Consider the following 21646-nt stretch of genomic DNA (forward strand, 5'->3'; position numbering starts at 1 on the left):
GTGCTGATAATTTGCAGTGAATGCTGTGTTTTCCTCTATCTGCTGAATCTATTAAAATAGTGGAGAAATACTTGGCTTTCCCCAGTTTGTCCAGTATCTCACTTATGTTGGGGATGGGGAAAGTTTCCCCCACTGAGATTTCATTCTATATTTCCCTATCCCACAGGTGTCCGTGGGTACTTTTCAGGTTCTCTGAACAATTATATCCCCATTAACCATTTTCTCAATTTGCTCCTGTAATACCACCTTTTGTGCTTCCAGTATTCTGTAGGGATGTACCTTTCCTTTGTTGTTTTGGCAATATAGGGAATGCATGCCTTACCATTTATGTGAATGCCAAATTGTCACCTTTTAGATAAAATACCTCACCATATGCCATACAATTCATATCAGTCTTCTTTATCCAACTGACCATTCAGATCATTTCTCTAACTTGTGCAGTGAGATTTCCTTTTGTGCTCATGCCGTTAATTGCTCCCTGTGTGGCTCATGTTGGTGTCACTTTGTCTTATCAGTTCACCTAAAACTTTCACTGTACTCAGATTCCACTTGGCCTCACTTGTAATTAGTACACTGAAAATATATTTCCCTTGCTCTAATAGTACCGTAAATTTGGCTGTATGCACACTTGGCATTTCTTCTTGTTTGGGAATAATCTTTTTTTTTTTCATTACTGGGATTCAACCCTGTTTCTACACACGTTCTTATGTTTTTCTTTGATATGAGCTACTTTCACATCACTTTCTGATGCCCCACTAGTTTGCCTTATAGGTAACTCATAACATGTCGTCTCACAACTTGCCTTTAATTTGCATTTTTAACTTTTCCTTCACCATTCTGTGATTTACACTTTTTCATCTTATGTCTGTCATGTGGAGCTTACCGTCGTATTCATAGATCCTTTTTGCCATCTACTTTTCCTGATTTGCGATTATTGATGAAAGCTGGATCCATCATTACACACCAGAGTCGAAATGGCAGACAAAACAGTTGACAAAAGGCTGGTAACAGTCCACTGAAGAATGCAGAGACCATTTTGTCAGATGGTGAGGTGATGGTCACTGTTTCTTCGGATTCCCAAGGATTACTTGGAAAAAGGCACAGCCGTAGCTGGACCTGTTTATGCTTCATTGTTGCATCATCTGAAACTTGTGTTGGTGGAGAAAAGACCCAAGTTTAACCACAAAAAAGGGTCCTTTCACCAGGATAATGCACCATCCCACCCATCAGCGATAACAATGGTGAAAATGCATGAATTGGACTTTGAATTGGTTCCTCATCCACCCTATTCACCATACTTAGTCCCAAGTGACTTCACCTTGTTCCCTTACTTGACACTTTGGCTTGCTGGGAAGAAATTTTCATCAAATGAGGAAGTGATAGTTGCAATCAACAAGTATTTTGCAGTGGGATGAAAAAGTTGGTGGATCCCGGGACCAAGTTTATATCCTTCCAAGCAGAATATGTTGAGAAATAAGTTGAGTTATTTACGAAACAAACATTTTTCTCGCTTATTTTAAATGACTTATCAAACCGACTTCATATGTGCCCTGATATCTATTGATAACTGCAACTGACTTCCTAATTTGTAGCAATATTCCACTGCAATTTTGTTTCTTGCTTCAAAATCTGTGACTCTTAACATTTGGGCATTTTGTCACAGTAAGATGTGTATTCCTCGTGTAACACACTCTTAGTTTTCCATTTCACTTGTGGGCACAGCCCCTAATTTCTCATTGAATTGGGGTCTAGCCTTTCACATTTTTCACAAATGGTTATCTTTTTAAGTCTGCATTTGTGTGACCTGGTTTGTCACAGTGGTAACAATATTTCTGAGAGCCTTTTGCTTCTTCTGCCTTCACCGTCTACCCTCGTGTTCCTCTTTGACTTTCCACAGTCTCTAGCCGTGTGACCCATCTGCACTCAGTGTCATCATCTTCCCTCTGTTACTTAGAGTTTAGACTTCCTTCACTCTCAGGAATAGATCCTTTTTCTTTCACGGAGAGTAGGGCACTTTCCTCTCTCAACACCTCTTCTGCTGTGGTGCCTAATCTAATTTAATCGGCGTGCCTTCGTACAGCTGCCCGAATCCTGTCACTCGGCAGGCCCTGCATGGAGCGATCCTGTCCCAGTATCCGCACCAGTCTCGATGCACCTCACGGTTGTGCTGCCCGTGTCACTGGTGACGGCCTCTCTGAATGATTTTTAAACTTCATCTATCCGATTAACCGATGATGCAATTGCTTTCCCTGTGTGTTGTCTGGCCTGACAGGCCTACACGCATAATAGCCTATGCTGCACTTATCTGTATAATTTTCTTCCCCGATTATATTCACTCGATTCTAGTTATAATTATCCCGGACAGTTAATTTTGCTGTAGCTTTTGCCATAATTTTAGACTTATATTGTGAAGTAGCAATGGTTTGTCATCTGATTGGACTACTTGAAATCCTGCATTCACATTGTCTGTGAAATCCCTAAGTTTGGAGCTCCACTAAATGACTTATTTAGTAATACAAGAATATCCTTCGCACTGATGCCTTTAACATCTGAATTAGTAGCTGAAGCCAGCTTACATTAATACGGTGTTATATGTACAGTCTTAAAACTCTTATGTCATTGCTTCCCTGAAGTGTGCCGATGCTGTAGTTCTGCTGATTTCTTTTGCAGTTCCTTCAAGTATTTCTTCCTCTGATGGTCCCTCCTGCGACTTGCCTGGCCCGGACAAAACCACCGAGAAGTCATCTACATCTACATCTATACTCCGCGAGCCACCTTACGGTGTGTGGCGGAGGGTACTTATTGTACCACTATCTGATCCCCCCTTCCCTGTTCCATTCACGAATTGTGCGTGGGAAGAACGACTGCTTGTAAGTCTCCGTATTTGCTCTAATTTCTCGGATCTTTTCGTTGTGATCATTACGCGAGATATATGTGGGCGGTAGTAATATGTTGCCCATCTCTTCCCGGAATGTGCTCTCTCGTAATTTCGATAATAAACCTCTCCGTATTGCGTAACGCCTTTCTTGAAGTGTCCGCCACTGGAGCTTGTTCAGCATCTCCGTAACGCTCTCGCGCTGACTAAATGTCCCCATGACGAATCGCGCTGCTTTTCGCTGGATCATGTCTATCTCTTCTATTAATCCAACCTGGTAAGGGTCCCATACTGATGAGCAATACTCAAGAATCGGACGAACAAGCGTTTTGTAAGCTACTTCTTTCGTCGATGAGTCACATTTTCTTAGAATTCTTCCTATGAATCTCAACCTGGCGCCTGCTTTTCCCATTATTTGTTTTATGTGATCATTCCACTTCAGATCGCTCCGGATAGTAACTCCTAAGTATTTTACGGTCGTTACCGCTTCCAATGATTTACCACCTATGGCATAATCGTACTGGAATGGATTTCTGCCCCTATGTATGCGCATTATATTACATTTATCTACGTTTAGGGAAAGCTGCCAGCTGTCGCACCATGCATTAATCCTCTGCAGGTCCTCCTGGAGTACGTACGAGTCTTCTGATGTTGCTACTTTCTTGTAGACAACCGTGTCATCTGCAAATAGCCTCACGGAGCTACCGATGTTGTCAACTAAGTCATTTATGTATATTGTAAACAATAAAGGTCCTATCACGCTTCCCTGCGGTACTCCCGAAATTACCTCTACATCTGCAGATTTTGAACCGTTAAGAATGACATGTTGTGTTCTTTCTTCTAGGAAATCCTGAATCCAATCACAAACCTGGTCCGATATTCCGTAAGCTCGTATTTTTTTCACTAAACGTAAGTGCGGAACCGTATCAAATGCCTTCCTGAAGTCCAGGAATACGGCATCAATCTGCTCGCCAGTGTCTACGGCACTGTGAATTTCTTGGGCAAATAGGGCGAGCTGAGTTTCACATGATCTCTGTTTGCGGAATCCATGTTGGTTATGATGAAGGAGATTTGTATTATCTAAGAACGTCATGGGCTCTGGGGATGGCATCTGCTTCGTTTTACCTGTTCCACATTCCCCATCACCAATCTTCTTACCGTACACAGTGTGAAGGACCAATTCCGATAGTCTTTTGGAGGTGTGGCCCGTGTGGTGCAATCGAGCTGTCGATGACAGTGTGGACTGAAGCCTACTGAGTTATCTGTAATGGAGGAGAGGAAGAAAGTCTTGAGGATGCTTAGAACAGGTGATTCTGGAGTGGAGACGAGAAGTTGTTGGCTTTGTAGGAAGTGAATAAGGGTGCAAAAACTAAAGAGGTCGTATGGATAAAAAAGAGAACATTCTTTGGAGAAGATTTTCTGAGTGAAAGAACGTGCTCTGAGGAAGTTCTTTATATCGTATGAACAAAATGTTCAGAGCATATTTTCTGATGAGGGAGTTCATTCTCACTATCTCGCCACCTGCTCGAATCTGTTCTCCGCGTTGTGTTGTCTGCACCGGGCACGGAACGTACTCTTTATCTTGCATTTCGTTCAGCTTGCTGAAATATGCAAACTATTCAGTGTACAAATATGGAACTGTAGCATCACTGTGTTTGGGAAGAGTTGCATAAAATTTCATTTTGTTTTCACTTTTTTGTGCGGCAACAGATTATTAAGAAGATTACGGATGGTTTATGAAAATACATTTTCTGATAATCTTGACAAATTTTCGACATGCAGGGAACTTTTTTTTATTGATGTTAGGTGAACGCATTATGCGAATGAAATTTTAACAATACGTCACATTATCGTCTACTCCGGATTGTAAAACGAGTGTGTTCTGACACGTGGTAATCTCGATTAAATGGCACATAATATTCTGTTGGCACGTCAAGTACTTAAGTGGTCATCTTGTGGTTTTGTTATGAGAAACAGTTCACTAGGTTTGTAATAAACCTGTTTTTAATTTTTATGATTTGCCTACTTATTTCTAGCATAGCAAAATGGAACATCTGTGCTGTGCGAAAATATGATGAACATCTGAAAAGGTCAATGACATATTTGTCTCGTTTGTACCTGGTCTTCCCATACACCACTCGGGAAAACTTGGGTCTCGTAAATAGCACAAAAATGTTTTCATTTTTTCTTCATGATATTTGGGAAATAAGTTCACCACCCTAATAATGTTTTTACTGTTAAACCCATATAAACTTACACAGTTACTCTACTCAATATGTCTTCGGGTTACGTATATGTTTCTTTTTCCATCTGAGCAACATAGATTTATTAAATTTACTAAAAAAACTTGGTAAGACTTAATGTCTGCAGAATTTAATCAGCCTGATTTATGTTACAGAGCTCATATCAAAAAGGGGAGAATTTTCACTGCTCGTGAGAAACTTCGCTGTGTTTATTCGTATGAAATCGGAGAATGTTCTTCATGTTGAGCAAGGTTACCCACTCATTTACTCAAGCTGAGAACACACTCAGGTGAAGTACATACTCACTTTGTTTTATTTGTGTGAACTTGAGAATGTTCTCCAAAATTCATAGAATTGAGTACTTTCCCCATGTTATTTATACAATCCGAGGATTGTGAAATTAAGAACAACAAATTCCAGTAGCTTTATATCTTTGCAAATCATTGCGGCCGCACCTCTCTACCCCCCCCCCCCCCCCCACCATGCCATCAATTTCCCCAATTTCTCTCCTACGCCACCACTGTCCCTACCCATCCCACCATGCTGGCACCCCCCCCCCTCCCCCTCTCCGTGCACGGTCGCTCCTGCCACACCTCCTTTTTCACTTACCTAAAGATTTTTTTTCTCTGAGTAAATATGAATTTTCATGTACGTTATTAGAATTTTGTAACAATCTCTCTCTCTCTCTTTCTCTCTCTCTTTCTATTTCTATTTGTCTAGACAGTTCCAATTCTCTGTGATCACATGAACCAAAGCATGCCAATTTCTTTTGTCCTGCACTTTCTCCTGTAGGCTTTCCAGATTGGAGCAGATTACTTCTGTGATGCGATTGATTCATTTCACCTTCTGACGTCCTCTTCTTCTAGTGCCTTTCCTCACCATTAGAGTTTTTTGCAGTGAAACATATCTTCTCATGATGTCTCCAAAGTAGGTCAGGTTTTGTTTTAGCATCAGACCTTCCAGGGAGTGCTCTGGTTTTATTTGCTCTAATGTTAACCTATTCATTCTCTTTGAAGTCCACGGGGCTCTAAGGAGTTTCCTCCAACATCACAACTCAAAGCAGTTTATTCTTCACCATTCGTTCCACATTTGTAATGGTCCAGGTCTCACATCTGTATATAACAACTGGAAAGACTGTAGCCCTTACAATATGGATCTTTGTTGCTAAAATTATATCTCTACACCTTAAAACCTCGTCAAGGTCTTACTTTTTATCAAGCAGCGAGCATCTCTCGATATTGTGGAGACGCTTGCTGCTTGATAAAAAGGCAGTGTCAAAACTTGATGAGGTTTTAAGAAGTGGAGATATACTTAATACTGTTGTACAAACATTCACAGTACAGAAGGATCTCAGTTTGTCACAGTAACATCAGTGCTCCCGTTCCTGTCACAGGGAGCTGAGTGTCGAAGGGTGCCGAGGTGACCCCAGAGCCACAGACGGGCTGACCGAGCAGATGCCCAATCTCGTAATCCGCGGCACGGTCCACGCTGAGCTACAGCCTTTCTACTTCGAGGCACTCGAGGATGTAGGGCCCGGCGAAGCAGACGAAGCGGTGGACGACCGTTCGGAGAGTGACGAAGACGGCGACAGTGATAGTAGCGTCGGCGGCAGTGACAGTGAGAGAGGTTGAGAGCACTATATCTCTATGTATAAAAATGATGTGAAATTTATAGGAAAGTACAATTCTCAGTACTTGTCAACATAAGCGGAAACTGTTTTGAAGGAATATAACAAATAATTTTAGAAATGTGTAGAAGAAACAGTAATGTTGTTTGAATACCTGCTGTAATAATCTGCAATAATGTTTGATTCTTGTTGTAACAACAATGGATTCACAATGAAACAAATTTTTTAAATGATAAAATGGCTACACAGATCAGGTAGCAATTCATAAATAGCACTGACAATGTTTTTTTGCAGTAAGTCGAATTTAAAAACTTCTTTGTTTTTATAAACCTGTGAAACAATAATAAATGAGGACTGCTACCTTGTTATTTTAAGTGTTAATTATATTTATCAGGATACTACTAGATACCATTTTTAAATATTAAATTTCATTTGGAGGAACCACTTTGTGATTAAAATACACAACAGACTCTTTTACGAATGAACCACACATCACTAGTGTAATACTGTACAGCATTTATTATTTGTTACACAAACCACTTTTTGGCTGATAAGTCACTGTCGGGTATGAAGATAAGTAAGTGGTAAAGTGAAATTGGTTGGATCAAAGATTTTAAAGTAGTCCATCTAAAGAGTATTTCTGTTTCCAGAGGTGAAAAAAAATTAATGTTACAAGAAGGAACAAATAAAGGATTATTTCAGTGTAAATGTGGTGTAAGATTATTTAACTTAAATAAAATATGTGAAGCATTATCTGGTGAACTATAGACCATTAAAGTAAAATTTACTTTGTATAACCACAGCTGCGTAATATGAGTATTATATCTTGTCTGTTTGTAATTTAGGATGGATTAAAGACAAGATTATTTTCTTCAGCTGCATGTTTGGACTATGTCACTAAAGAGTAATGTTAAATTATTTTCTTCTACGTACAACCGTTGTAATTTGTGTAACGGCATCCCGTGCACGGGAGAGCAGTTCCCCAGTGTCCCAGGCGGCAGACGCAGCTGAGGAGGGGTCACGTGTGCTCGTGCTCGGTGCACAGGGTGATCCTAACTTGTGGCAGTCAGATGTCAGATTTGCCACAGGTTCTGGAAATCGGGGAAATTCCAAACACATCAGGGGAATCTGAACAAACAAAACACTGGAAAAATCTCGTTTTCGTCTCAGTAGATGAAATGGTTTGTTTGCTGAGGTGTCACACATCGTCGATGGCCAGATGTGGCTGAGTATGTGTGTGCACTTCTTCCCCACTCCCCCCCTCCCCTTCCTACCACTCCCCTCAGCTCGCGACTTTTTGTCGCCAGCCTAGGAGCTCCCGACAGGAGGCGTGAGGAGTGGTTTGTTCGGATCTGATTCTCAGAGACTGTAGACGCAGTGGCCTTAGACAGTGGTCGTGTGTCGAAACAAGGCCCCGGGAGTAGGCAACATTCCATTAGAACTGCTGACAGCCTTGGGAGAGCCAGTCCTGACAAAACTCTACCATCTGGTGAGCAAGATGTATGCGACAGGCGAAATTCCCTCAGACTTCAAGAAGAATATAATAATTCCAATCCCAAAGAAAGCAGGTGTTGACAGATGTGAAAATTACCGAATTAATAAGTCACAGCTGCAAAATACTAACACCAATTATTTACAGACGAATGCAAAAACTGGTAGAAGCTGACCTCGTAAAAGATCAGTTTGGATATTGGAACACATGAGGCAATACTGACCCTACGGCTTATCTTAGAAGAAAGATTAAGAAAAGGCAAACCTACGTTTCTAGCATTTGTAGACTTAGAGAAAACTTTTAACAATGTTGACTGGAATACTCTCTTTTAAATTCTGAAGGTGGCAGGGGTAAAATACAGGGAGCGAAAAACTATTTACAATTTGTACAGAAGCCAGATGGCAGTTATAAGAGTCGAGGGGCATGAAAGAGAAGCAGTGGTTGGGAAGGGAGTGAGACAGGATTGTAGCCTCTCCCCGATGTTATTCAATCTGTATATTGAGCAAGCAGTAAAGGAAACAAAAGAAATGTTCAGAGTAGGTATTAAAATCCATGGAGAAGAAATAAAAACTTTGAGGTTCCCTGATGACATTGTAATTCTGTCAGAGACAGCAAAGGACTTGGAAGAGCAGTTGAACGGAATGGACAGTGTCTTGAAAGGAGGGTATAAGATGAACATCAACAAAAGCAAAACGAGGATAATGGAATGTAGTCGAATTAAGTGGGGTGATGCTGAGGGAATTAGATTACAAAATGAGACGCTTAAAGTAGTAAATGAGTTTTGCTATTTGGGGAGCAGAATAACTAATGATAGTCGAAGTAGAGAGGATATAAAATGTAGACTGACAATGGCAATGTAAGCGTTTCTGAAGCAGAGAAATTTGTTAACATCGAGTATAGATATAAGTGTCAGGAAGTCGTTTCTGAAAGTATTCGTATGGATTGTAGCCATGTATGGAAGTGAAACGTGGACGATAAGTAGTTTAGACAAAAAGAGAATAGAAGCTTTTCAAATGTGGTGCTACAGAAGAATGCTGAAGATTAGGTGGGTAGATCACATAACCAATGAGGAAGTATTGAATAGGATTGGGGAGAAGAGGAGCATGTGGCACAACTTGACAAGAAGAAGGGACCGGTTGGTAGGACATGTTCTGAGGCATCAAGGGATCACAAATTTAGCATTGGATGGCAGCGTGGAGGGTAAAAATGGTAGAGGGAGACCAAGAGATGAATACACTAAGCAGATTCAGAAGGATGTAGGTTGCAGTAGGTACTGGAAGATGAAGAAGCTTGCACAGGATAGAGTAGCATGGAGAGCTGCATGAAACCAGTCTCACGACTGAAGACCACAACAACATGTGTGCACTTGTTGTGTCTGTGTGATTGTTTGAATGCGTGTGTGTGTGTGTGTGCGCTCTTGTTTTCTGACAAAAGCTACGGCTGAAAATTTAGTTGTGAGAGGACAATTGTCTTTTATACGTCCTGTCGGTGCCTCGGCAATCATCTTTACAGTGAGTTGCTACCTATCCTCATCATTATCAATTCTCAGAGTAATCGAACAAATTACCTGTCGTGCGGACCGATCGCCCCAGTCTCATTTTGTCGACACGCTGTCTGCGGCTCGTGAATAGCTGGATTTGTGTGGGTACCTGTAACGGGTGAGGCTCGCCGACCTGAAGCCGCTCGGTCCCCCCTGGTGTGCGAGCCCTGCTCGTCAGATCTACTCCCACCGACCCGCCCGCAGGCCGGTCAACTCCTGTGCGTGGTTTAAACGCAGCGAATTTTCACGGTTTATCCATGGACCGGGATTGCGGCGCTCCTTGGCGGGCCAGAGGCCACGGGCGACGGATTTCAGGAACTGCAACTGTCTCACCTCAAGCACATTGTACAGTGTCGCGTTTTATAGACGTTTTATTTATTCTAGTACATTTTGGCACTTCAAAAGTAGGTAACATATTAGAAAGTACGGACAATGAGAAGAAGAAAATTGTGTCAGTCGCTGGTAGTTTGTATGCCACTTACTCGTGTATTTTTCGAAATACCTGTAAAATAATAGATATAACGCAGTGGCTAATAATTGACAATAACGAACGTAGTAGAACAGACATTGTATTGGTGGTCACCTACAGTGCTGATTTACACAATTCTTCCCCTTCTTATACACTTCTTTTGAGAGGCCTACTTTTTCTGAGGTTATTTCCAAAGTCAGTGAACTTATTTTAAATCTGTCTTGCGACTCTGAGGAAATGCGTACTTTTGTCACCGAATGTGTTTCATTTCATTGAAATGAAATAATATTGTGGTCTTAATGAGACACACGTACCGTGTGGCTTGCTTTCTCCATCTAAAAACAGTTCATTACAAAATATATTAATGTTAGTACTTAAGATTTTTGCTCACATTGGGAAACGCCATCTGCTTGCAAGCTTTTTTAGATATTTCCTCATTTACACTATTATTTCTTGTACCACTGTGGCAATGACGGGTTGTCGACTTAAGTTTTAACTTACCCTCGATACCTCAAAATTTGTCAGGGAAAAATGCTAAAACTTGTGTGGAAATCGGGGAAATATCAGGGAATTTCACTTGGGGAAACTTGTGGCAACCCTGGTTGTGGTTGGCCAGAAACTAGACTAGTATGTCTGCCCTCACGTTCCCACGCACTCGGACATCGGGCCACTGTCACACGTGACTGACCGGCAAATCTCTGTACTGCACGACTCGACTAGCCGGCCGGCAGTTTCTTTCAAACTTTGTCACGTGCTGATAGCGCTGTCTCACAGGATCTGTGTCCTCCTCAGAGATTACTCGACTTCTGACACTGTTTATGCCCCTTATATATCCTTCCGGGCCGATAACAACGTGAAGCACGAACGAGATTAACACTCTCTGGTGGCCATTCTGTGTGTCACAAAGAATCGCGACTCTAACACACACGCACCACTGGCCGTCACGTAAATAATTAGTGTTACACTGTCATCCGGCCACGTCTTCTGGACACTTCACTTCAGTCATCGGGCAGCGTATTTCAGGTCGAGATGCAGCATACGATTTAGAGGTGGTGTCTTACTATAGTTCAATTTACAACAGATTTGATGATGGAAAAACTGTTAATGAAGGTGAATTTGTTAGTAATTGAATTTAGTTTGTGTTCTGAAACTGGTTCGGAGATGTGCAGAAATCATCTGACACCCTCTTCATTGATTGTAGCAATATTATGAAGAAGATAGTCACTCTTCACCATGTAGCAGAGATACTGAGCTGCAGGTGGGCACAGCCAAAAGGCTTTCAGAAAATGAGCTTTCAGTTAACAAGGACTTTGTTGGAGGTAGAACACACACACACACACACACACACACAAATGCAGCTCACTTGCACCTGAGGCCACAGCCAGAGACTGCAGTCACGTTCATATGTTTATCAGTTGTGTGTTTTCTATCTCTGACAAAGGCCTTGTTGGCCCATAGCTCACTTTCTAATATTCTTTTTGCTGTGCCTATCTGCTCCTCAGCATCTTTGCTATGTGGTGAGTAGCAACTATCATTGTCATAATATTGATACATTCCATTCTGGATTCTCTTTATTGATTGATCTCTTGAAATCTGCCAGTAAGATAGTTTAATGTTAGATGGAAAGACATTAGTTTCATGTGAGATGGAAAGTCATAATGTTGTCAATGTACTGGGAAGTTTATCTAGGAAGAGGTCCAAGATATTACTTGTTAGTATTATACTTGTTGTACGAGGGGGGACCCAAAAGAAACCGGACTCCGAGTTCGCTGTCACTCGTAGACATAAAGGTTCTCACACTAGATGGCGTTAGTACAGACCTCCATGAAACAGCTGTGCAGATGGCGCCAGTGTAGAGCTGAACGTGCAAGTCTGGTATTGTGTTTCTCTCACTGTTGGCGGGTTACCTCTGCAAAGTCATTATGGCAACTTTAAAAGAACAAAGAGTGTGTGTGAAATTTTGTTTCCTGCTTAAAAAAGCTGCAATGGAGACACACCAAATGCTTCAGGAAGCTTTCCAGGACGACGCTATGAGCCGCACACAGGTTTACGGGTGGTTTGGGCGCTTTAAACATGGTGAGATGTGTGTTGAAGACCGAGTTCATTCTGGACGCCCTTCAACATCGCGAAATGAGGAGAACATTGAAAAGGTCCGCCAAAAGATCAACGAGGATCGTCGCCAAACGATCGACCAAATTTCAGCTGAGACAGGAATCAGTTGGAGCTTGTGCCAGCGGATTTTGAGTGAGGATTTGCACATGAGACGCATTGCTGCTAAATTTATTCCGTGCCTTATCACACAGGAGCAAAAAACCATCTGCATGAATGTGTGTCAGGACTTGAAAACAGAGACTGCACGTGGTCCAGACTTCTTGAACATAGTCATTACAGGGGATGAGAGTTGGTGTTACAGGTATGACCCAGAAACCGAGCAAGCGTCAAGCCAATGGAGGACTCCCAACTCTCCCAGACCAAAAAAAGCGAGGCGAGTGAGGTCAAATGTGAAGACGCTGATCACTGTCTTTTTTGGTGTTCGTGGAATTGTGCGCCGGGAATTCGTACCCCCTGGCCAGACTGTTAACCAGCACTTTTACTTGGATGTTTTAAGGCGTCTGCAAGAGGATGTGCAGAGGAAATGCCCCGAACTTTGGTGATCAGGTGACTGGTTTCTGCATCACCACAATGCTCCAGTACACACGGCCTTACGAATGACCCACTATTTGGCATCTCAGAGGTGGTCTGTCATTCCTCACACTCCGTATTCGCCGGACCTAGCCCCATGCGACTTTTTCCTATTTCCACAAAGTAAAAACAGCTTCGCAAAGGGCACTGGACAATATCACAGTTGAAGAGTTCCAAACATGCTTCCAACAGCGGGAAAAGAGACTTGACAAGTGCATCGCATGTAATGGAGAGTATTTTGAAGGTGACTGAAGTAATTTTGTAAAAAGGTTCATCAATAAATTTTTTATGACAACAATCCGGTTTCTTCTGGGACCCCCCTTGTACACTGATAACTGCTCTGTGGAAATCAAAGTATCTTATTTACTGATTATATATATATTTTTTGTTTGTTTTCATTATTTGACTAGGTGACAAGCTTGGTGTTGCCCACATACATATTTTTTACTAATCAGACTTTTTTGTATACAGTGTTTGAAGCAGTGTGATTGGGGACATACACAAAGAGACTGTTTGCTTCACTAACACAGGAGAGAGCCATATAAAGCTGCCTGTGCAAAAAGCGACTGACGCCAAGGTCCACACCCGCATCACGCAGCATCTGGTGTTGTGTTTTGTTTGTGGTCTGGCATAACCGTGAATTGCACACATTTAAAGGGAAGTGATAAACTGATAAGAATAAGTGGGATTTTTGGTGTAAGAAGTCCCTCGTCTGTGCCGATTCCCGTCAAATTTTCTGTTTGTACGATGTTACATTGGGGACAAGTAACTTAAAGCCTGTGTGAGTGAAGAGGTCAGAGGTGCGACATAATGCACAACACTCCCGATCGGAGTTATGTTTCTTGAAAGGAACTTCCAAATAGCTAGTCAAAGCCTGATGTTCTCAACCCGAAGTGAGTCTCACGTCGTGATCTTTATTGGGTTCTTCAGATGGCATAGACCTGTCTATTAGCCATTCTGGTGTAATCAGAAAGACTTGACTGTTCCCTAGGCATTTTTATTTGTAAACAAAATGAAATTGAAATGTAGTGAGTAGGAATCCAAATAAAAATGCAGATTTAACAAACTCATTTTTTCCTAGCAAAGAGTATAAATAAAACCTATCCAATGAAGTGCACCAATGTTGTTTTACAATACACAAAGCAAAATCTGTAAATCTGGATATCCTAGCCAAGCAATTTCGCAGTTAGTCTGTATTCCTAAAGACGAGATTGCTGTGCTTAATTCTGTCACTGAGGTAAACTTCCTCTCGCACATCTGTAGTGGAGTTAACAAAAACTAAATCGGTTCTCTGGCGTACTACACTGTAATGATTAACACCTGGACTACTAAGCTGCACTGACAATTTTAGATAAAAGTTTGTTACAAAATATATATAGCATGTTTAAAAAAGTTTCAGATACTTCGACACGTGGTAGTAATCATCAAAAAAAGAAACAATAAACACTGGTCTGCAAACGATATTTTCTGAGATAGACATGTTTATAGGAATGGCTGCGCGATGCTCGGTTGTGGTTATTAGCACTGTCATCGCATTGGTGCCCTGTCAAATGTGTTGGCATGGTATTATGTTGTCTTACCGTTAAGTGATCCGCAGCCAGTTGTGTGGTTAGAGTTGTGTTGTAGGCTGCATTAGTTTTCATAATGTTCGAGTGCTTATTGTCATTACAGTCAACCCTGGGTATGTATCACGGTGTTTTTCTTCTTCCAAATGCGGATTCACTTATGTATTTACTGTTATTGCACTGTTTGTATGTGCAAATGGTATAGTACATTTACATTTTCTCACTTACACCACTTGTTAGCAACGGTAGTCTGCTACTCGACAAGTCAACTGGCCGATACGATATTCTGCTACTGTGTAGCAAATGGAGATAGCCTGTCAGCTCCTGCCCTCTATGCTGAAATGCATCTAAAGTGCAAAATGGCTTCCGATAAGCTGTTAGACAGACTTTTCCGGCGCCTGAGGGACACAGGTATCCTTGCGCCTCAGAAGACTGACAGTAGAAGGCCCCACAGAGTCTGAATACCTGACAAGGAGGAGCTTGTACTATGTTTGGTGGAAGAAACCCCTGGGACTAGTTGCCATGATTAGCTGCAGCAGAAGGCATGTCTCATTCTCTTATCTGGGGAGTACTTCATGAACAGTTACTTTACCCATATCGTCTACAGCACATTCAGGCCCTAAGGCCACAGGATCATCACGACAGATGGTGGTTCTGTCAGTGGCTGTTGCAGAAGTGCGCCGCAGATCTACTGTTCACATCAGAGATTTTATTTACCGATGAGGCATGGTTCACTTGAGATGGTGTTGTGAATTCCCATAACCAGCATGTATAGGCAGGTGTGAATCCTCAAGCGCCAGCCGGAGTGGTCGAGCGGTTCTAGGTGCTACAGTCTGGAGCCGCGTGACTGCTACGGTTGCAGGTTCGAATCCTGCCTCGGGCATGGATGTGTGTGATGTCCTTCAGTTAGTTAGGTTTAAGTAGTTCTAGGGGACTGATGACCTCAGAAGTTAAGTCCCGTAGTGCTCAAAGCCATTTGAACCATTTTTTGAATCCTCAAGCAATTCAGGAAAGAGGGCATCAGCACCAATTCTCAATCAAGTTATGGGCAGGTGTGCTTGGCATTAGATTAATAGGGTCATAAGTGCTACCACAAAGGTTAACTGGAGCGTATCATCTGGACTTTCTCATTAATGTATCGCCTACCTTGCTGGAGCCTGTGCCATTGCATCAACGAATACAAATGTGATTTATGCATGATCTCCTCCCCCCCCCTCCCCCCCCCCCCCCCCCCGCCCCACACGCACATGCGCACGCATGGGGCTTGCTGCTCTTTGGTGAGTTCATGCTTGGCTACCATGTGGCCCCAGCCTTTGCAACATCTTCTCCCTTCCGTGCTGGATGTCTACCCTCTTGCTGTGCGTTTTCCCCTCCCTTAGGGAACATGCCTGGATTTTCTTTGGTAGTTCTTTTAACAGTTCTACTCCCTCTTCGGTTGTGTGGGCCAACCTCCAATGGCTCTCTGGGACCAAGGGTTTGCAAGGTGACAGAATGTAAGATTCCTGTCGAGCTGGTACGGTGTCTCGAGTCTCGCAATTTACTAACCACTGCACTGTGTGGCTTTCGAGCGCACCATTCTGTAGTTGACCATCTCGTCACTTTGTCCACCTGTGTCGTGAATAGTTTTCTGTGGAAATCCCAGACTGTGGCTGTGTTTTTCGATTTGGAGAAAGCCTACCACACCTGCTGGAGGACTGATATTCTCCACACTCTCTACATGTGGGGCTTCCGTAATTGCATGCCCCACTTGCTTCAGGAATTTTTAAAAGTTTGAGTTTTCAAAGTAAGTGTGGGTTCTGCCTTGTCGGACGACTTTATCGAGGAAAACGGTGTGCCTCAGGGTTCCGTCTTGAGCGTCGTCCTCTTTGCTATCACCATATACCCTACAATGGCCTGTCTACTGCCCTGCACCTCTGGCTCCCTACTTTTGACGATTTTGCCATCTATTGCAGCTCTCCACGGACTCGCCTCCTCGAGCGGCACCTTCTGTGATATCTCGATTGTTTTTACTCATGGAGCATCAACAGTGGCTTTCGTTTCTCACTGACACAACAGTTTGTATGAATTTCTGCCGGTGCAATTGGTTTCTTCTATCGTCTTCACACCTCAGACCTGTTTCTCTTCATTTTGTCGAAACTACGAAATTCCTGGCACTCGTGCTCAATAGGAAACTTTCTTGTTCGTTTCACGTGTCTTTCCTGGCTGCCCACTGCAGTCTCTCAATGTCCTACGTGTCCTCTGTGGTACTTTCCGGGGAGCAGATCGGAACACCTCCGTGTGTACCGGTACCTCGTCCATTAGAAACTAGACTGTGGGTGTCTCGTTTATGCATACCCTTCACCACTTTGGTTTTGTGCGGCAGTCGATGTTCACCTTGGCCTTCGTTTGCCTCGTAAGGACACTACTCCGGCCTCGCCCTATTGCATTCGGTATCGTGACCTTTGCACAGAACTTCGAATTAGTACCTCAGTGTACACTGACTGCTCTTAGAGTGACCGTGGTGTCAGGTGTGCCTTCCTCATTAGCACCAACATTTTTCGGTTTCAGCTTCTGGAACACAGCTCAGTATTTACAGCACAGCTCTCCTCCCCGTATGAGACAACGCAGTACATCTGGCGACAGAGGCTTTCCGATTGCGTCATCTGCTCAGAGTCTCTCAGTGCCCTTCATAGCCTCTGTGTGCTGCAGACTGTCCATCCTTTAGTGCGACGGGTCCACGGAAGCTGTCACTCGCTCACTCCTGACGGAGCCACCGTCACGTATACGTGGGTTCACGGTCTCGTCGGTCTGACAGGAAACGAGGCCGCTGACGCTGCTGCCGAGGCTGCAGTCCTCGTACCTCGGCCCACCAGTTCTTCTGTTCCCCTCGTCTCCACATTGCAGTCTCTGCGCAGGTGGTTTCACTACGGCTTCACCACCGGCCCTCCCTTCACAGCAATAAGCTGCGGGTTATTAAGCCCGGTTGTCCGAACATCGTCGTCTTCCTTGTTGTGTTTCTTTGTACGGTCTCCTAATTTTTTACTTTTTTTTGTACTGTACCGGTGCCAAAGGGGAAAATTCTAGTCAGCTGTAAGTATACACGTCATACCCCACGTAAGCACAAAACAGAGGAGAGAACCCTATTATTGGCAATGTTTTAAGTGAATGAAATGAAAACTTCTATTGTAATGGAAAAAATGCATGTAAGTAATAACATACACAACAGATACAGATATTGTGCACACACGAATGCAGAATTGGCGAGTATTATTTTGGAAGTACCAGCACACATGAGAGTTGAGACAGTTACACATATTTCCCACTGACACCTGAACAGTTCAGTCACAGTTCTAGTGGTGACGTAATGGCATTCGCGAAAATGTGTTTAGAATAGTGCACATTGTTATGCTGTAGACCGCGTCACACTGCGACACGTATGACCTGAGCAAATTCTTGTCACCAGTGTTCAATACTTGATGATGATTCGGTGTCGTCAAATAAGAGTGCATCATACTAAGACTGTAAACTGAAGATGGTAACCCAGAATTACACTGAATTTTTCTGGATATCCAAACTCGTACAGCCATTGCTCGTGACTTTTTTGTATTTTGGTTGGTATTTTGCTCAGTGAATATATAACACATTTTTGGAAAGATGGCACCAGTTTTACTGTTACAGTCCTGTCAGTTAAAAGAAAAGAGAAAAGCCATTATAGTGAGCCCCATGTATTTTGTTGCCACAGTGGTTTTTCTTTCTTTTGTGCAGTGATTTATTTGTAATATTGATTTTTCTCCTTACTTTGATTTTATACTGCATGTGCTTCTGTCCATTCCAGTATCATTTGGTGCACTGGAAGAACAATTGTTTAAACGCCTGTGTGCACACACTGTAATTAGTCTCTCGTACCTACAAGTCCAATGACACAGCGATACATAGGGGGTTGTGGTGTATTCCTAGAGCTGTCACTTAAAGCTCAATTTTGAAACTTCGTTAGTTGGCTTTCTCGGGGAACTTTATGTCTATCTACATGCACCTGCCAGTACAGTTCTTTCGACGTCCCACGGGTCAAACTGACTCACCTCGGTCAGAGTAACAGTCAGACATCGTCTGTACAATCACCCACTGGAAACACACGGTTACGGGTTGTTGAGCCACAACTTGCCACACGCAGTGACCGATAACCTCTGGCACAGAGATGCAACAGCAGGGAGCTGTCATCCAGTCATCCGAGCTCACGAAGGACTGCGCCTACTCGTCACCACTGATTTCGTCCAGATTTATGGCACGTGCTCCTCGGTATTGCCAAAAATGAGAGTGATCCAAGCGGGAGATCCAGGTGGCCAACCATTTAGGGAAAAATATCTGGATGGCTGGATTTTGTGTGAGTAGGACTTGGGCACTGAGAGCTCTGTAAAAAAATTGACAGTTTTTGCCCGTTATCAATACTGATACTGACATGTACTGTTCCTGAGTACTCCAACACTTTTAAGAATGATTTTGTGTTATATTTTAAAATTTTTTGTAATTTTGCATTTGCTATTTTAATGTCTCATTTATTTTATTAATTTTCGAGTTATTTTAATATGCCGTGCCAACGCAATTGCACGTGCACTGACTTCATCTGCTGTTGTCCCTATTGTGATTAGTGGTAAGATCTGATGGAAGTCCCTGAAGAAGAAAATGGTACAGCTGGCTATAGGACTATATTTTTTACACAAACATTGAATTGTTCTCTGAATATTATATGAGGTACTGGAACTCGTCTGAAACAACTGAAGTGCATTCCTGCATCAATTACCAGTACTACTTTACTTTGAAATGTTACGGAGACTGTACGTGTCGTAGGCGTAGACTGTCAGCGCAGTAGTCGGGTGGCCCTACGCCTGTTGTGGCGATGGTATTAATTTCACAGTGGCGAGGGAATTCGTTTCGTCTTAGCTCAGGCAATTACACAAAATATTTGTGAGTGATACACGCAAACTTTTCTTGTCAGTCATTTTACCTATTGCTGGAAACGAGATCAAAATGCCTTCAGTACTTCCCTGAGATGTTTTACAGATTATGACTTATATGTAAATTTGTAATGGCAGAAAGAAAATATTTTTGGTGATATATACTGATGGGAAAAAAATTGCAACACCAAAAAGTAATCGATGTAGAGTAATATAATTTCGGGAATACATTTGTCTAGGTAACATATTTAAGTGATTAACACTGGTAGATCACAGGTTAATGTAAGCCTGAGATAATCCATTGAAAATGTGAAGCACTGGTACATTAATAACCTCTGTAACCACCATAATGGAAACCTGCATGCATTATGTTGTAAGGGCACCAGATACAAATACAAAATGCATGTGTTTTATTCCACCTCTGAAAATGTTTACGTGCAATTGGTGCCTTCAGTGTTAACATAATAACAATAGTAATAATAATAATAATATAAATTTGGACAAATGTCATCAACTACAATATAATAATCCAAGATGGATACAACACATATTTATGCAAATGTCAATAACAACAAAAAGTTTCGTAACAGATCAGTTACAAGATAAATGAACTACAGGGGTCACTCCAAAAGAAATGCACACTATTTCTGTAAAAATACAGTTTTCATTCTGCATGTGTGAAAGTTTTACAGTGTGTAGATACAAACCTTCCCACTTGTTTTCAAACTTAGTTCAATCTGTTCCTGTGAGCGGCGCTGTCACAGCATGTCTTCAAGATGGCTGCTACACTTGACGTTCGTCAGAAGCAATGTGCTGTCATAGAATTCCTGTGCTGTGGAAACGAGGCAGTGGGAAACATCCACAAGAGATTGAAAAAGGTGTACGGAGATGCTGCTGTCAATCGCAGTACAGTTAGTCGGTGGGCAAGCAGGTTACGTGACGAAAGCGGGCACGGCAATATTGAGGACTGTCCTCGCAGCGGCAGGCCTCGTACTGCACACACTCCAGACAATGTGCAGAGAGTTAACGAATTGGTGACTGCTGACAGACGCATCAGAGTGAACGAATTGTTGCGCTACATTGGGATAGGGAAGGAAGTGTTTGCAGAATACTGAAGTTGTTGGCGTTAAAAAAGGTTTGTGCCAGGTGGGTTTCCGGCACCTGGCGGGCCTCACGCCCAAAAATTTTAACTGCTAACACAGCCAATACAAGGAGCTGCAAATCAAAATGATGGATATTTCATCGCCCAGCCAGGCATTCCCCAGCAAGCTCTACAACAAATACAGGAACACTTTAATGAAGCTTCAGAAGACAACTCTCAATATACAATTTAATAAAAATTGCCTAGCTAATAATGTAATTCCATATTATATCAAAAACTCTGTGAATAGCATGTCATCTGCACCAAAGGAAGTGTAACAGAAAGTGGAGATTTTGTGGGTAAAGCATGAAATTAGGGAATTATATGCTAAAAAGTAGTTGCTTAACACTAAACTTTACCAAACACATTTAGATTTGGCCAACAAATTCACAATACCAGCTCACTTTGAGGAAATAACAGAGAGAGAAAAGGCATATATTCAGAAAGTAATGCAAGAAAAACGAGAGAAACAAAACAGAAAACTCAACAGAATAATCAACAGCACAAACACACCCACTAAAAACAATCTCAATCAACAATATAAGTTCCATGACGGAATTGTTAACCTACCTGACATAAATCTTACCGAACAAGAAAAGAACCTACTAGAAAAAGGGCCAAAACACAACATTAACACTAACATATCACACAAAACAATAGAAAACCTAATAACGGAATCAGGAGACATTTTACAGGAACAAGAAAGACTCAGCACCCCAGAGTTTAATGCAAACTAGACAAGAGAATTAGTAGCTGCAGAAATATCACAGATAATCAGAACACACAAATCCACAATTATTTCTAATCATAAAACATCAGAGGAAATCACAGCCAGCAAACTTAAAATAAATTAAAACAGAACAATGCCATAGTAACAAGAGCAGACAAAGGGAATATTACTGTAATTATGAATGAAAAGGAAAACACAGAGAAAACACTAGATTTTCTCAAAGACAACAACATCACAAAACTGATCAGAAAAAAACATTCAACAGACACTGTAAAACATCAATAATACATTCTCAAAAAGCCAGGTAAAGAGGATGACACAGGAAAATGCAAAAGCACCCACCCTAAATGC

The 21646-nt window shown here is 42.2% G+C and overlaps 1 protein-coding gene across 16 annotated transcripts in view; it reads left to right on the forward strand.

The window, feature by feature from the left end:
• Positions 1-21646, forward strand: part of LOC126424950 (uncharacterized) — a 311907-nt gene that overhangs the window by 125583 nt on the left and 164678 nt on the right. The window contains exons 8-9 of one of the 16 annotated variants that reach the window (XM_050087822.1): positions 5274-5407; positions 6512-6647. The exons of 13 other annotated variants lie outside the window; for them this stretch is intronic. In XM_050087822.1, the coding sequence (XP_049943779.1) occupies positions 5274-5364 (91 nt within the window). In that variant the 3' untranslated portion in view covers positions 5365-5407; positions 6512-6647. Of the gene's footprint in view, positions 1-5273; positions 5408-6511; positions 7114-21646 lie in introns of those variants that run through there. 2 more of the 16 variants (XM_050087824.1, XM_050087815.1) reach the window with 2 other exon arrangements.

This window comes from Schistocerca serialis, chromosome 10 (assembly GCF_023864345.2).
Source record: "Schistocerca serialis cubense isolate TAMUIC-IGC-003099 chromosome 10, iqSchSeri2.2, whole genome shotgun sequence".
Classification (NCBI taxonomy): domain Eukaryota; kingdom Metazoa; phylum Arthropoda; class Insecta; order Orthoptera; family Acrididae; genus Schistocerca; species Schistocerca serialis.